The following is a 15,173-nucleotide window of genomic DNA, read 5'->3' as shown; positions in this document are numbered from 1 at the left end:
AATTATGACCAGGATTGATGTTTCATTAGAGTCGCAAACATTAGAGAGACTGCATCCACGGACTTCCAACTGTTGCCCGTCTTTGAACACAATTCCACTGTCCCAGACCAAAGTTCACATTGTGGAAGTTGGTCAGTATTATTAGATTGTGGAGATTTGTACTCAACACCCCTCAAACAATATGACATGCAGATATTGCACAATCTGTGGACATATTGAGAGAAGTTTCCAAGGATAGGAAAACAAAATATTGTATTAAGGTTCCGCTGACCGGGTTGTTCCATGTCATCTTAGGTTTGCACACTACGTCACTCTCAGTGGTATCTCTATTTGCACAATACACTTGGGGGGGGGATCTATACATTGTCTTTCCTGTGCCAGTTGTAAACTTTCTGGAGCCACTTCCATAACTGATGATTCTGCAGGAGAAAATGTGCTGTATAAGCAAATCAATACGGTTACAGTACAGTAGAGTGCAAATTCATTGTCTAAAAGCTCATACTTCCTTATTCCCGATACGATTCCATATTTAGTTTTCAATTGTGCAAGGTTATTATATTTTCTCTTATTTATCATAGCCTTAAAAGGTTTACTGCAGGCCTCAAAAGTCTGGAAAACAAATGTGTGAAGATTGTCCATTCTTGGTCCATTTTCTGAAGTTCTGGTCATCAATGATGTCCATGCTCTTCTCCGCCACGGTTTACTTACTTCATTACAAAAAAAAAAGCAATAATTGTCCAATAATGACTTTTAGAGCAGATCCACTATAAGTCCTGTATCTCCCCTCTGGTATTGACTCTGTACCGTCACACTGACATGACTCTTAACTTCATCTGTGAGAAATGGGGACAAGAATGACATTACGCAGGCAATCACAATTTTAAAACTGTCTGTATGCATGTAGTGTATCTGTTGGACAGAGCTAAGAGGTCTAGCTGGGTTTACTCACATGTGTTTGATTCCAAGGGAACGTTGTGTTGAGTGAGCAGAGCGCGTAATCTTTCAATTTCTTTGGTCTGTTTCTGGAACTCCTACAAGATACACAAGTGACCAATCTTAGATATCAGCTGTTCTAATAATACAACTGTGGATGATGGATCTTTTTAGACCGACTAGGACACATACCTCATTGCATTTCTGTAAGGACTCGTGTGGTTTTGAAGGCCCTGTGACATCCGGCTTCACCTTCACTCTTTGGCTCTTTAGGAAACCAGCGTCCTCGAAAATATCCCTCAACAGATTGTTGTACCCCTGCCACAATAGATATTAGTAATAAAATGGTCAAAGGAGGAATGTCCAAAATGTTTAAATACTCCTGAATGGATGAAAATACAGTCAGGGGTACATACCTGCTCAGTGATAAGGCCCTCATATCGAGCTTGCTCAGCTTCATCCCATTCCTTCTGTAGCTTCCCACTCAGTGTGGGGTAAACTTGAGCGAGAATACAAGGAATTACAAAACAGTGGTTCCATTGCCGGCGGTTATTTATGACATGAAGTCTTATTTGTCTCACCGAGAAGAGAATGGGGATGGCACACCAGCGGAGTCTCAAATGTCAAAGAATAAACGCAGGTGCTGGGTTCCGATACTCGAGCCAGCTTGCTGCTCCCGCCACATGTGAGAAGAACCTGGGGGTGAAAAAAGTTGTTTATCCATTTTCAATTCAATTGGATATTGAAATGTATCAACATTGGGCTCCTCCATGAAACACAGATGTCGAGCTTTTGTTTGCAAAATGTCACTAACCTTGGTTTGCCTATTCCGACCACCGCATGCGTCCCCGTCTCTCATCCACATCCCTGTGAATGTGTTGTTAACTATTTCCCACTCCTGCCAGATCCTTGTGGGAGCACATGGCAAGAACGTCATTCAATAGAGAATAATGTCACTTTATCACACGCACATCCACACTAACTTGTTAATGTGACTGTAGGTTGAAAAGCCGCATTTTACCCCAGGATCCCGCTGTAGGCATTCCACCTGAATGACTGCTCATGCTGCGTGATGTTATGGAACGGGCAGAATTCATATTTATACCTGTGTAAAATGCAATCATTAGTTTGCAAATAATAATTTACATTATTTTTTTTTATGTGGATCATACTGAATTTCTTAAACAGCTAAAACTTACATAGATTCTATGAAACTGAAGCACTTTCCAGCCAAGCGATGGAGATGTGTTGGCCCTAAATGAAATAATGAATATCATCGTTATGAAAGTAGATTTTATATATTTTATTTAAGTCTAATCAAACGTCACACATCCATATTTGACCTGAAGCTGCAGATGGTGAAGCTTTAGGCTGCAGTCTGCTTCCTTGTGCCAAAAAGGGATTGTTTAGTCTGTAATAATTGGGGGGGGATCCATTAGAGATTTTGACCGGAAAGAGATGCATCATTTTAATGATAAGATTGTTGAATGAATACCCAAATGTGTTCGGCTCCTCTACTATCTTCATTTTCCCTGCTAAGGCATACTGTGTCACTGGAGTGAAAGGGAAACAGTAATTCAACATGCAACACCATTGTAATAAAAAAGCAATATATATATATATAGAGATTTTTTTTAACTTAAAACAAACACAGTAAAACATAGTAAAACTTACTGAAAAGGCTGAAGTAAACCCACGGCGCCATGACGCGATACTTCCCTTTACACCTGGAGAATGAGGTGTTATGCGGCTGATGTTTTGGGTCGTTCAGCCTCCGCTTCCGGCTCGTACCGGAAGCAAAGAGGCAGCGACAGATCATGTGACGATAATAAATTCTGCCCCTACGTCGTTGAAAAACTCGACTCATTTTCGGAGACTCGGTTCCTGACGCGTCGCTCAGTTCAAATAGAGTCGTTCGTTTGATCGCGTTGGTAACACGGTTGGACGCGGGAGTTCTGTCGAAGTCGCCAATTGCGGCGCGTTTGAGCGTTATTCTCGCAACGTGATTGATGTGCTTTACGTGTGTGAATCGTAAAAGTAGTTTACTTGTGCGAAGTGTCGTGGGGATGTCAAGTGGAACCCAGTCACACCCCGCATAAATGATGTCAAATGCGTTTTACGGATCAGCGTGGTGCTCTGTAATTATACTCAGTTTGGGAGTCAAAGATTCTCTCTCTCTCTCTCTCGCTCATTCACCGAATCGAACCTCAACGATATATCCCGGCTGCAGTTACTGAGTGGCGAACAAAAAAACGATCGAACCACTCCTTTTGCCTGGCGTGGCTCCCGACTTCCGACTCGTTAAAAAAAAATAAAAGATCCCTTTGCTGGGAACGAATCGTTCGCGAGGCCTGCGTCGTTACTGCGCATGCGCTCTACACTCCCCACGATGCGCTCTGTCAGTGATCTTACCGGTGAAGTGTATAAATCAAGACAACGATAGTCATCAAAAGTTCAGTTCAAACGTTGTTTATCGCAAACGATGATCGACTTTTAACACAGTTTCATATTTTCCGCGTGTGAATGGGTTTATGTAGTTCCCAGCTAGAGCAGTCGGTGTAAACACCTTGCCTGTTGCTGCGGAGTGCAGCATGGGGCGAAAGAAACCGCCTCAGCGGGATCGCACCGAGCACAAGGGAAAGGAGAAAAGACACAAAATGAAAGGAAAATGTCTGGAGACGTTCACCGAGGAGATGCACTGCGCGTTAGCAGGTCAGAACCGTTCGACGTGTTCCGCCTGTGTGTCCTCGTCTGTCATGTTCATGTGATATGTTCGGAGTAAACATGTGATGAGCGCCTCGGAAAGTGGTTCCCAACGTGGGGTCCGGGGACCCCCCCAAGGGGTCCTTCAAGAGGTTCCAGGGGGTCCTCCAATAAGTTATTAAAACTTTATTTAAAATGTCATTATATAAAGATGTCGGCTCCATCAGGGAATGTAGAATAATGAATGTTTTGATCAAAGTTTCACTGTTACCCCCCTAACTATAGTACAGACAGTTATGGAAGTTTGGACTCAATCATATCTAACAATAACAAATTGAGTCCCGGAGATGAAATCTCACATGGTGTCGGTGGCCTAATGTGTATTAAATGGAGGCTCCTTGATATGAAAAGGTTTTGAGAATCGCCGATGTTCCCTTTGGTCTTCAGCGAGCCTACACCCAGAGGAGGGGGCGTCGGCTCAGGTGAAGCTTCCCTGTCCTCTTGCGATGTGGGAGTTGGGCCACTGTGATCCCAAACGCTGCACCGGGAGGAAGTTGGTCCGCAAGGGCTTTGTAAGAACGCTGCGCCTGAACCAAAGATTTAACGGCCTCGTACTGTCCCCAATGGGCACCAAGTACGTCACGCCGGCAGACAGGTATGTAGCGGGTGGCCAGAGTCTCACTGTTTCTGTGAAAAACCCAAGAGCAGAATTTTAGAATTTGAATAAATGGAGTGCCAACCTTATACACCAGAACAGATTGGGAAAAGTCCTGTACACTCACCGGGGGACACTTCTGTCACACACACACACACACACACACACACACACACACACACACACACACACACACACACACAAACACATAAACACACACACACACACACGCACACCATACAGGCGGTCTCATCACAGACGCACTCACGACCAGGGGCATCTGCTTTGAACGCACCCCAGCACCCTCCTGGTTACATCCCTCTCCCTTTTGACCTCATTTTCTGCCAGAACTATGACAGGAAGAGGCCACGTGCCCAACTGCTATTTCAGTTTTCCTGGACTTTATTAACTCTGTATTTTCAATACATGTTGCCATCCAATGTTTGTGTTTTTCCATGTACATGTTGTTTGTTTCTATGTTTATGTTTTTCCATGTACATGTTGTTTGGTTCTATGTTTATTTGTCTCACCCGTGGTGAATCTCCCCCTCTTGGAGTAGTGATTAGTTGTTTTTAGACCCAAACATGTTAAACTATTTCTCCAAAAAGGGGGATTGGTGGCGGCTCTGTATAACAAAAGCTGTGCTCTTGTCATCCTGCAGGTCGTCCACAGGACAGAGTTCTTGCAGCTGTACTTGATGATTTAAGAATTAATAAAGAGTTGCATTGCAGGTTGAGAAGTTGAACTCTACTTGCAGACTAACTCTGTCCTAGATGCAATGGCATACAAATACTCTGTGTTGTATGCCCAGCATGCTGACAGCACAATTAATAAAACAAACAAATAAATAATTTCAATGAATGGAAAATGGACAGTAATTGGTATCTCAACCTTTCTATTCCAGTGGGCACCAAGATGCTTTATCATGCTCATGGACATTTCAACATTTTTTATCTTTCCATAGAGAGATTGTGACTCAAAGTGGACTGGCAGTCATTGATTGTTCGTGGGCCAAGCTTGAGGAAACTCCCTTCAGTAAGATGGTGGGCTCTCATCCCCGGCTGCTGCCGTACCTTGTGGCAGCCAACCCCGTCAACTACGGCAAACCCTGCAAGCTGTCATGTGTTGAAGCTTTTGCTGCCACCTTCTGCATTGTAGGCAAGTCAGCTCAACAATACGTCCAAATGACTTGGTCTTGAATAGCACATCTGTGGAGTTTGGTCACTTCGCTGAAGATGACGCATTTAAAAAGAAGCTTAACAGTCTGAAAAACTGGACAATTAAATAATTATAATAAAATACAATAAAACTGAAGTAAAAATCAAATTTAATTAAAATTGTCAAATACACTTAAAGCCCCCAAATAAAATAATTATTAAAATGGACATAACCCTATCCTCATATTATTAACATGACCCCCCCCCCATAAAAAATATTATTATTATTATTATTATTATTAACAAGTTATTTTTATCTTATTATTTATGTCTATTGTTTAGCTTATATCTTATAGGGAGCCATGTCTAATATCCCTTAGTTCTTTATATTTGTCCCTTTTTACTGCATTCTATTTTTCCCGCTGCAACACTTATGTGATTTATAAAAAAATGGATTGTTTTATTTTGTTCCTTTTGCAGGTTTTCCGGACTTGGCGTGGCTCCTGCTGAGCAAGTTCAAGTGGGGGAGGGTTTTTCTGGAGCTGAATAAAGTTCTGCTGGAGCGCTACGCAGCGTGCCGGTCAGAGGAGGAGCTTCTCTGCGTGGAGAAGGACTACATGAGTCCCGCCCTCGAGGAGGAGGACATCGGTAAAATGCAATGAATGGGAGTGAGGAAGGGAGGGAGGGGCTTCGGGTGCATTTAATAAACACTGTTATCATAAAGCACATTGAACTGAACATAATGAAATAATATGGGGGCGGCTTTATATATTGGAAAAAAATCAATGGGTTTTATTACAGTCATTCAACATGCAGAATTATCCGCAGTTTAATGTAAAGAATGTTTCGTTGTGAGACCTCCCCTTTGCAATTTCTCCACATTCATTGATGAAATGTGTGTGCAATTATGCCAAAATGAAGGAGACTATTTCTTGAACCAAAGGTCATTTTTCCTGCAGATCCCTTCGATGTCGACTGCGGAAGAGAATGTATGAATCTCAACAGACCACAGCGGTGAGAGCTGAAGGGTTTTTGTCTCTGTTCTCCAGCTTGGATCCACTGTGTAACTGGGATATCTGATTTGTTTTCTGTTCTAAATGGATGTCACATCTCACTTTATTGTCTGGATTTACTCATTTTTTTCAGTGGTCCCGAGGAAGAGGATGACTCCAGTGAGGAAGAGGAGGAGGAGGATGATGAGGAGGAGGAGGAGGAGGAGGATGATGATGAGGAGGACAAGGAGGAGGAGGATGCGAACGGATGCGGTGACGAGTCGTAACAGTTTGGTTCCTAATAAACTCCCAGTAGAGAACACAGCGGAAAACCTGTGTTTTCATAGTAAGAGTGGAGATTGTAAATGGACATTTTGTTTAGTGCTGTGAAGTGTAAATCATGCTATAAACAATGTGTTGTTATAAACGTGAGCAGTGCTATTGTTTTTTTGGGTGTATGACACCTTTTACACACACACACACACACACGCATATAAATATATGTATATATACTGAACATACACTAATATATATATTATGTATGTATATATACATACATATACATACAGTAATATATACTGTATATTATTTGTATATGTTGTCCAATCGGATGATATATATACACTGTGTGTGTGTGTATATATATAGAGAGAGAGTATATTACGTATATATATATCATCCAATGGCATGCTATATACACAGTGTATATATAGAATGTTATGTGTATATATAGTATATATACTGTGTGTGTATATATGTCGTATATTATGTGTATATATACTGTATATGTGCTGTGTATATATCGTCCAATGGGATGATCTGACTCCGGATCATCAGGGTTGTAGTGCGCGTGTGTGTGCGCGTGTGCCTGCGGTGTAACATTGTTGTGGAACGACGTCACAGCTCCAAAATGAAGGCGCAGAGGCGGCCATTACTGGAGGCTCCGTAATTATTTTTATTCCAAATAAATACTCGCGGAAAACCTCCATGGCAAGGGCCACCAGTCAGCTGGTACGTATCGCGGTGCTCGCGCGTGTGTCGGTTCGATGCCGCCGCGGAAAGTGTCCGGCGCGGCGGCCGCTTGACAACAGATCGTCAACCCGCCGGGCCCTCGTTTGAAACAGCGGCCAAACGGCACTGTTAGCGGGCGAGCACAACAGCTAGCACAACAGCTAGCGTCAAGTTGAGTGGCGTCGCTGATTCGGCGTCCACACGCGCCGCGGCCGTTTTTCCCTCCCGGTTCGCCCCGGCGCTGCAGCGCTACATGCGATGCCGGACGCCGACTCCACGCCGAGCCCCCGGTTGTCAGCGAGTGTGGAGGTAGCCTGCTTCGCGCTTTCTGCCGACGCTGTGCTACATGCTAACACATACGTTAATGTTAGTTTAACCGCTAACCTCGGCTAATTTAAATGAGCAGTTTGCCGTAGTTTGTCAACGTTAAGCGCGGGTAAAGGACGTGTAGGTAGCACATAAGTTCGTAGTTGTCTTATCAGTTAAACTCTGGGGAAAGTCGGTGTCTGTTTTTTGCTGTTAAGTTTTTTTTTTTTAACTTGCTGTCAATGGCCGGCATCAGCGAGCGGTAGCTAACGTTAGCCTGCTAGCGGGAGCTAACGTTATTAGCTCACAGGAAACTTTGTTCAGGCCTGTCGTGACCCAAGAGCTCGCCGTGCTTGGTTAATGTCACTCTAGTGATGAAGTAACTAGTGTGTAGTTAAGCAGCAGTAATCGGTTAACTACCACCCATGCGGCCAAATAACACCCATACACTATTGGATCAGAGTGCTCAGTAAAGGGCCACACCTTGGCGGACCATACTTGATCTGATGGATTTGAATGAAAACAGGACAACCCGATCCAATGATCTGAGGGAAACGACCCTTCAATTTAAGAAAGGCCCGAACTTTATCTGTCAACAAAAAGATAACTTGGAATACGAGTTTTTAATTTTTTTTAAATGGCAGTAGTGCCCATGCTGGATTGTTAGTGTGGATCCGTTTACTGTTATGTTTCTCACCCAGTTTGGTGTCATCTACATCCCTGCATCACTTTGACTTTTGTTCTGGTGTCACCTGTGAGGACCCAGCTCCACAGCTTGACTTTCTGTATTTTTAACCTTGAGGGTGGGTCCATAATGAGTTCCAACAGGACTTTCCGCAGTGTTCCGTTATCGATCAGCTTTCCAAATAACAGCCTGATTGTCCTGAGCCCGAAGATAATGCAAAGACATCCAAACTTTTTCTATCAATTACACAGACGGTGTTATGTGTGCATTACACGGCATAAGAAGGAACTTTTATGTTTTGGAAATGCAGCTATAGCACTTTTGCAATAAATCTAAATTTGTAACCTGAATGCATTGAAATTAGAGTTGGAATCAGTCACTAACAATTTCATTGAAATTATAAATGCCCAACGTTCCTGCTCGATCAACGTTTACGCCGTTTTTGATTTTCCTATCTTATTTTTCTCAGCAAAGCCCCAAAAAAAATGGGAACACAATCTGAGCCACTCTCACAATCTTCCCGAGTTGTACCTGACGCTGCGTCGCCCTTTAATTGGGACCTTTCTCCTCTTTCAGTACGATGTTGTGCCCATTCAATCCGGCGTCGTCATCTGTTCCTGCCCGCATCCATCGATGGTAAGAAACCAGCCCGACTCCTGCTCGCCACTCGCTATCCCGGGCCCCAGCAGCGGCCCCTGTCCCAGCATGGAGGGCCCGGCGCCGGGGGCCCGCACCGCCCAGGGAGCGGAGCTGCGGGCGCAGTCATCCGTGCCGGCCGCTCAGCCTCGCAAGAAGCGGCCGGAGGACTTCAAATTCGGCAAGATCCTGGGAGAGGGCTCCTTCTCCACGGTACGTTGTGCGCATTCCTTTCGGCTTCTGACTTGGCGCCAGATAGACGTTGTTGCACGCGAGCATTCTTGTGGTCAAGATATTTCGGTGACTCATCCTCAGTTCGTCCGAGGTGAGCTCATGAGCGCGGGCCGGGGAGTCTCTCGGTCCGCTGTTGAGACTCGCACGTGGAAACCCGAGGTGACGCAGCGTTTCCCGCTTGTTTGTTTTCAAAGGTTGTCCTGGCGAGGGAACAATTAACAGGGAAGGAATATGCAAGTAAGTCACTTTCGATGCCTCGGCTTGTTCAGGAGCCGCGAAACGCTCCCGTTTCAGTCGTCTGCCTTGGCAGTATGACCATATTAACTATGTTTTGGAACTTTTTAAACTTTTTTTTTTTTCTCCCAGTTAAGATTTTGGAAAAACGGCATATTGTGAAGGAGAACAAAGCCCAGTACGTGAAAAGAGAACGGGATTTGATGTCGAATCTCGATCACCCATTCTTTGTCAAACTCTACTTCACCTTTCAAGACGACGAGAAATTGTGTATCCTTAAACTACGTTTGTAGCTCATGATGTGGAAACTTGTCACTTGTAATAGATTGAATATGTTTATTTGTCACATCCATATACATACGAGCGTACCCATATGTAGTGAAATGACATTAGGTCAGACTCGCCCGCTTTTTCATTATATTCAAATAATGTTTGTGTGTATAACAGTTCATTGATTAACATTTTTACCCAAAGTATGATTTAGAAATAGGTTTCGGTTAGAGTATACAAAGGCCCACTTAATCTCTCTTTTAGTTGTCCGTGTCAGCGGTTGTTTTTCCTTAATAACCTCCTTTAAGATTTCGGTCTCAGCTACGCTAAGAATGGAGAGCTCCTGAAATACATTCGCAAAATTGGTTCTTTTGATGAGACCTGTACTAGATTCTACTCGGCGGAAATAGTTTGTGCTCTAGAATATTTACATAATAAGGGGATAATACACAGGTAAGATGAACTATTGTGTCCTCTGCATTGTTTTAACTGGTTTTTTTTTACACTTTCTGGTGTCTGAAGTTGGCATTTGTGACATATAATCCCATCTTGCTATCATAACAGAGATTTAAAACCAGAGAATATTCTTCTGAGTGAAGAGATGCATATCCAAATCACAGATTTTGGGACCGCAAAGCAGTTGTCATCAGACAGTAAACAAGGTACATAACATGGAAATGCTTTATATGATTTTATTTATACATTTCAAAGCTTAACAAGTGACTTGGTTTTTCTATTTAAACATTTTACTGTTACGTTTTGTAGCAAGAGCAAACTCCTTTGTTGGAACAGCACAGTACGTCTCTCCCGAGCTGCTAACAGATAAATCAGCCTGCAAGAGGTAACCACTCCCTCCTCCATGTTTAATGAATTTAAAGGGACATTTCGATTCATTACTGTGTTTTGGTAAAACCTTTCCGCTCCCCTTGGTTTTAGTTCGGACCTCTGGGCGCTAGGATGCATCATCTATCAGCTGGTGGCTGGTTTACCACCTTTCAGAGCTGGGTAAGCATCGTAGAGCTGTTTTCACAATTGACATAATTCTCACACTGCAATGAGAATCATGCGGTGTGGGAATCAGACCGATCAAGTTTTATTTGTGTTATTGAGCTTTTAAGGGCATCTCACTTCTTTCTCTTTTCTAACACTCTCGTTTTGGCCAATGCATGTTTCCCTTGTGTGTGTTGTATACCCACTTTGTCGTAGAAACGAGTACCTAATATTCCAGAAGATAATAAAACTGGAGTATGAATTCCCAGAGAAATTCTTCCCCAAAGCAAAGGATCTTGTCGAGCAGCTTCTGGTAGGTCCCATTTCTATCAATTTAGCTATTATAAAAACAGCTACTCACACAGACACAAGTTTTTAACATTTGCAATTTGAAGTTTGCGATGATGCGGCTATTTTGTTTTTCTTCCATGATCAAACTTGACCTTGGTTATCCATCATGTGCTTTCAGTCTCTGGACCCCTCCAAGCGGATCGGCTGTGAGGAGATGGGAGGGTACGACCCCTTGAGACAGCATCCCTTCTTCGAGACCATATCCTGGGGGGACCTCCACCTGCAGACGCCCCCAAAACTCACCCCCTACCTGCCAGCCATGTCTGAAGATGATGAAGACTGCTACGGAAATGTGAGCTATTCTCTTTTTTCCAACCACTCCAAATGCGTTTCAATTTCGGTCTTTGTGTAAATCCTTTATATTCGGCCAAACCCAATAATACTCCTTGTGTCCTGTCCTGTCCTGTCCGACCCCAGTACGATGACCTCCTGAGCCAGTTCAGCAGCATGCAGGTGGCCCAGTCCAGCTCGTCCCACTCCCTGACGGCGCCAGAGTCCCTCCCCCCACAGAGGTCCAGCAGCAACATCGAGCAGTACATCCACGACCTGGACAACAACTCCTTCGAGCTGGACTTGCAGTTCTCCAACGAGGAGAAACAGTTGCTGTTGGACAAACAGACCAGCGGAAACCCCTGGTAGGCCCCTGCTCTGTGCACCAGCTGGTGCAAACATCTTAGTGTGAAAGTTGTGTCCTTGTTTTTTATGTTGCTGTTATTAGTAAAGGTGGTTTGAGGGGGAAAAAAGAAAAAAAGTTAATTGAAGACTATTTCTTAACATTATTTAAATATTTCTCTGTCTTGTGTATTGATTACTCATGGTTTTTTCTTTGCTTTCTTCTTATGCACAGGCACCAGTTTGTTGAGAATAATCTCATCCTCAAAATGGGTCCCGTGGATAAACGAAAGGTCTGTGGATTCAAAATGAGCTTCATTTATTTCTGAAAACCTCGTACTTGAGTTTCCTCACAAATAGTCTACATCTGGCATGCCATTTGTCTTGAGTCAAGTGTTCCCTTTTTCCATAGTAAAAACCCTCATATTACGTTTCTCAAGTTATTGTTCTGTATTCCGGCAACTTGTAATCAGGGGGAATTCCTTGGTTTAGAAGTAAATGTGTTGTTTGTGCAACAGCGCCCTCTCCAGTTGAGCCAGTGTCTCAACACATCTGCTCCTGTAGGGTCTGTTTGCACGGCGGAGACAGCTGCTTCTCACTGAGGGACCACACCTGTATTACGTGGACCCCGTCAATAAGGTCCTAAAGGGGGAAATTCCTTGGTCCCTAGAGCTGCGCCCGGAGGCCAAGAACTTTAAGACTTTCTTTGTCCACACGGTAAATTGTGTCTAATTGTTTTTGCCCTTTACAGTCTGTTAAATGTTTGCAAGATTATGGGGTGAATTGTTGTTTTTATATACCTACTTTTTTTTTTCCTTTTCTTTTTCCCTTTTTTTTTATTTTTTTATTTTATTTTTTTACCTTTTTTATTTCGTCATTTCAGCCCAATCGAACATATTATCTGATGGACCCAAGTGGAAATGCTGACAAATGGTGTAAGAAGATCCAGGAAGTGTGGAGAAAGATCTATCAACGGCACCAAAATCCTGGCCTATAGGGAAGAAGTTCCTCGCGTGGCCAGTCCTTCCCCTCAGCTCTGAGGCCAATCACTGAGCAGAGTAACATCCTCTTTAGTGCCCTTCATCACCGCAATGTAAACACTCTTTTAGAGACGCTGGCATCTAGACCTTGTTTGTTTTCTTCTGAGCAGAACCGTGGGAGGGGGAGGGGGGTACAACATTGGATTCAGGGTTGCTTTGCTTGTTCTTTGTGCTCTCTGTGAGGCTTCTATTGCATTTGTCCACGTGTGGATGATGAGACTGCTACCATGCACATCTGCTTCTCGTACATTCTGCAAGAGAAAGCAAAAGGCTGGCTTGTCTGTAGAATAACACAGGCTTAGGTACCGCTAAGATCATGTCAAGTGCAAGGGCTGGTTTCCTGCTTCTCTGACACCATTAAACACAATCCAGCTTTTTACTGAACCAGAGCCTATTCTGATACAGTGTGATACTTAAACCATATCCTAATCCTTCATTGTATTCGTAAGGAGTAATCAAACCCCATTTGTAGTGCATATATTCTACATAGTCGCAGCAGATGTAACCTGATTCAGTGTCATACTTTAGCCAAACTCAAACATTAAATTTTCTTTTTAACTTTCTTTTTCTCTGCCACAGCCTCATTGTTCCCAGGGTATAGCATACTGAGATTTTATCTTGGCTCTTGGTACTTGCACATTGTAGTCCAGTTAGGGTCTAAATCTCACAGAACAGGGTACTGGTCTGTTAGTGAGACGTGAATCTGAATCATTCTGTGTTTTTAGTGGGAGCTCTCCATAGACAGTTACTGGATACATTGCTAAAAGGGAGCGGGTGAACATGCCACTAGCTTGAACTCTATCATAACTTGCTTCGCTTTCCTGCACGGCCAGTTTTGTAGCGCAGCCTTATCCTTTTCTCTCTCTCTCTCATTGGGCACTGGAGATATAGTTTATTCAAAGTTGGGTATTTTGACTGCATTTGGCTCTTATTATTGGATGATTTTGCTGTTCTGTACCATTCACTGGCTCTTTCTTTGTGGTGTGAATATTTACATTTCTTTTTGGTGGGATTGTAGGCTCATCTTCAGTTTGTCCTATTAAAAAAAATGGAAATCTAATGCTGACCACCCAACGTTTTTACAGGAAAGCTTCATCAACATACACACACATACTATCAATCTCGGAATCAATCACAGTAAGGCTGTAGTCCCTGGACGAGTTGGCAGGACCGCCTCCTCGGGTTCCCAATGTTCACTGGGAGCGCCCCATTTTTAACGGGGCCAGAGGTAACGAGAGGAAACTCATTACCTCTGGTTAAATTAAGCGAATGATTTACCTTGTTCTCTTGTTTTTAGAAAGGAATGTTATTGTGATGCTTTTAATTTTGACATACTAAAGTCCTCCTTAAAGGATTCTTCCTCCAGCTGAGTCGGTGTGTGTGCAGTGTGTGACTGGAGTAGGTGGAGCAGGGACCTTGGCCCAAGAGCCAGGGGCTCGTCGTGGTTGGATGTCATTTAAAGGGTGTCTATTTGATCCAAATAACAGATAAAATTGCTGTATCTGTCTCTAAAGTCAAGTAAACACTATAGAAACGTGTTTGCCTCTCTTGCTCAAAAATTGTTTGAATCAAGTTGGCGACGGTCAGTTACATTGTGTGTGGAATCCTCTGCCTGGTTTGTGACTGACTAGAACTGTGATGTACAGACGATGTATTATGAAATCTGAAGCAAGTAATGCAATGATATTAGGATACAGTTTTTGTATTTTTATTCTTGTATAAGGTTATTTGATGGCTATTGTTTAGCCTCTAGTTCATTGTGTTATTTAAATTCTAATATATGAATCATATTTGGATTGAAGTCATGTTCAGGGGCCATGTTGTGTATGTATTGAGATGTAAAGCCTTTGAATGTGAATAATTATTGTAAACTATAATATTTTACAGCTTTTTTCTTACTATATCATATACATTTTCTATTTGCTCAGTGATTTAATCATATTTCTGATAATTTAATGAATCTGTTCATTCTCTCTCTGATTATTTGTGCGCTAGGTCAGTAGATGTTGAATGATGAATTTTCCACTTAATGCTTGGTAGTCCAGTAATTAAAGCATGTAGGGATTTAGGCATAAAAATACAAATAAAGCCATGTGTCCTGTCTTCTGTTAACCACAAGACACAAATAAAAGCAGCGTTCACTGACAATGGCGTCTCCCAACATTTGCAACGTGTAAATAAAGTATCAGCCCATCACACGTGTCTTTATTTTCTTATGTCGTGGAGTTTCCATTCTGAAAGCCTGAACCTCAAAAGGGCGTGAGTGCAGACCAACAACATTTCAGGCGGACAGAGTTTGTACAACATGCTGCACAAACTGTACAGTATCATGAGATGAATTCAATGAATTAATGCTCTCAGCAA

At 42.9% G+C, this 15,173-nt stretch overlaps 3 protein-coding genes across 3 annotated transcripts; 2 read left to right on the top strand and 1 right to left on the bottom strand.

Moving 5' to 3' along the window:
* Positions 1 to 54: 54 nt before the first annotated feature.
* On the bottom strand, positions 55 to 2,688 carry gnptg (N-acetylglucosamine-1-phosphate transferase subunit gamma). Its single transcript, XM_080021366.1, has 11 exons — positions 2,608 to 2,688; positions 2,429 to 2,486; positions 2,277 to 2,344; positions 2,133 to 2,187; positions 1,955 to 2,038; positions 1,748 to 1,841; positions 1,515 to 1,629; positions 1,350 to 1,432; positions 1,126 to 1,251; positions 950 to 1,031; positions 55 to 833 (listed from the first exon to the last, which is right to left on the bottom strand). The coding sequence occupies exons 1-11, from the start codon at positions 2,636 to 2,638 to the stop codon at positions 751 to 753; spliced, it is 879 nt and encodes a 292-aa protein (XP_079877492.1). The 5' UTR covers positions 2,639 to 2,688; the 3' UTR covers positions 55 to 750.
* Positions 2,689 to 3,339: 651 nt separating this feature from the next.
* Positions 3,340 to 6,727, top strand: tsr3 (TSR3 ribosome maturation factor; the record flags this gene model as incomplete). Its single annotated transcript, XM_080020773.1, has 6 exons — positions 3,340 to 3,645; positions 4,084 to 4,291; positions 5,256 to 5,449; positions 5,929 to 6,096; positions 6,408 to 6,462; positions 6,595 to 6,727. Exons 1-6 carry the CDS (start codon positions 3,525 to 3,527, stop codon positions 6,725 to 6,727), a joined length of 879 nt encoding a protein of 292 aa, XP_079876899.1. The 5' UTR covers positions 3,340 to 3,524.
* A 601-nt stretch (positions 6,728 to 7,328) lies between these two features.
* On the top strand, positions 7,329 to 14,997 carry pdpk1b (3-phosphoinositide dependent protein kinase 1b). Its single transcript, XM_080021638.1, has 14 exons — positions 7,329 to 7,451; positions 9,019 to 9,291; positions 9,507 to 9,549; positions 9,679 to 9,816; positions 10,125 to 10,269; positions 10,381 to 10,478; positions 10,582 to 10,657; positions 10,753 to 10,821; positions 11,023 to 11,119; positions 11,276 to 11,449; positions 11,575 to 11,792; positions 12,005 to 12,062; positions 12,334 to 12,486; positions 12,653 to 14,997. Exons 1-14 carry the CDS (start codon positions 7,428 to 7,430, stop codon positions 12,764 to 12,766), a joined length of 1,680 nt encoding a protein of 559 aa, XP_079877764.1. The 5' UTR covers positions 7,329 to 7,427; the 3' UTR covers positions 12,767 to 14,997.
* The last annotated feature ends 176 nt before the right edge of the window (positions 14,998 to 15,173 follow it).

Source organism: Zeus faber, assembly GCF_960531495.2.
Source record: "Zeus faber genome assembly, chromosome: 20".
In the NCBI taxonomy this organism is placed as follows: domain Eukaryota; kingdom Metazoa; phylum Chordata; class Actinopteri; order Zeiformes; family Zeidae; genus Zeus; species Zeus faber.
The sequence above is the reverse complement of the archived record's forward strand: the minus strand, read 5'-3'. Positions and strand labels throughout refer to the sequence as shown.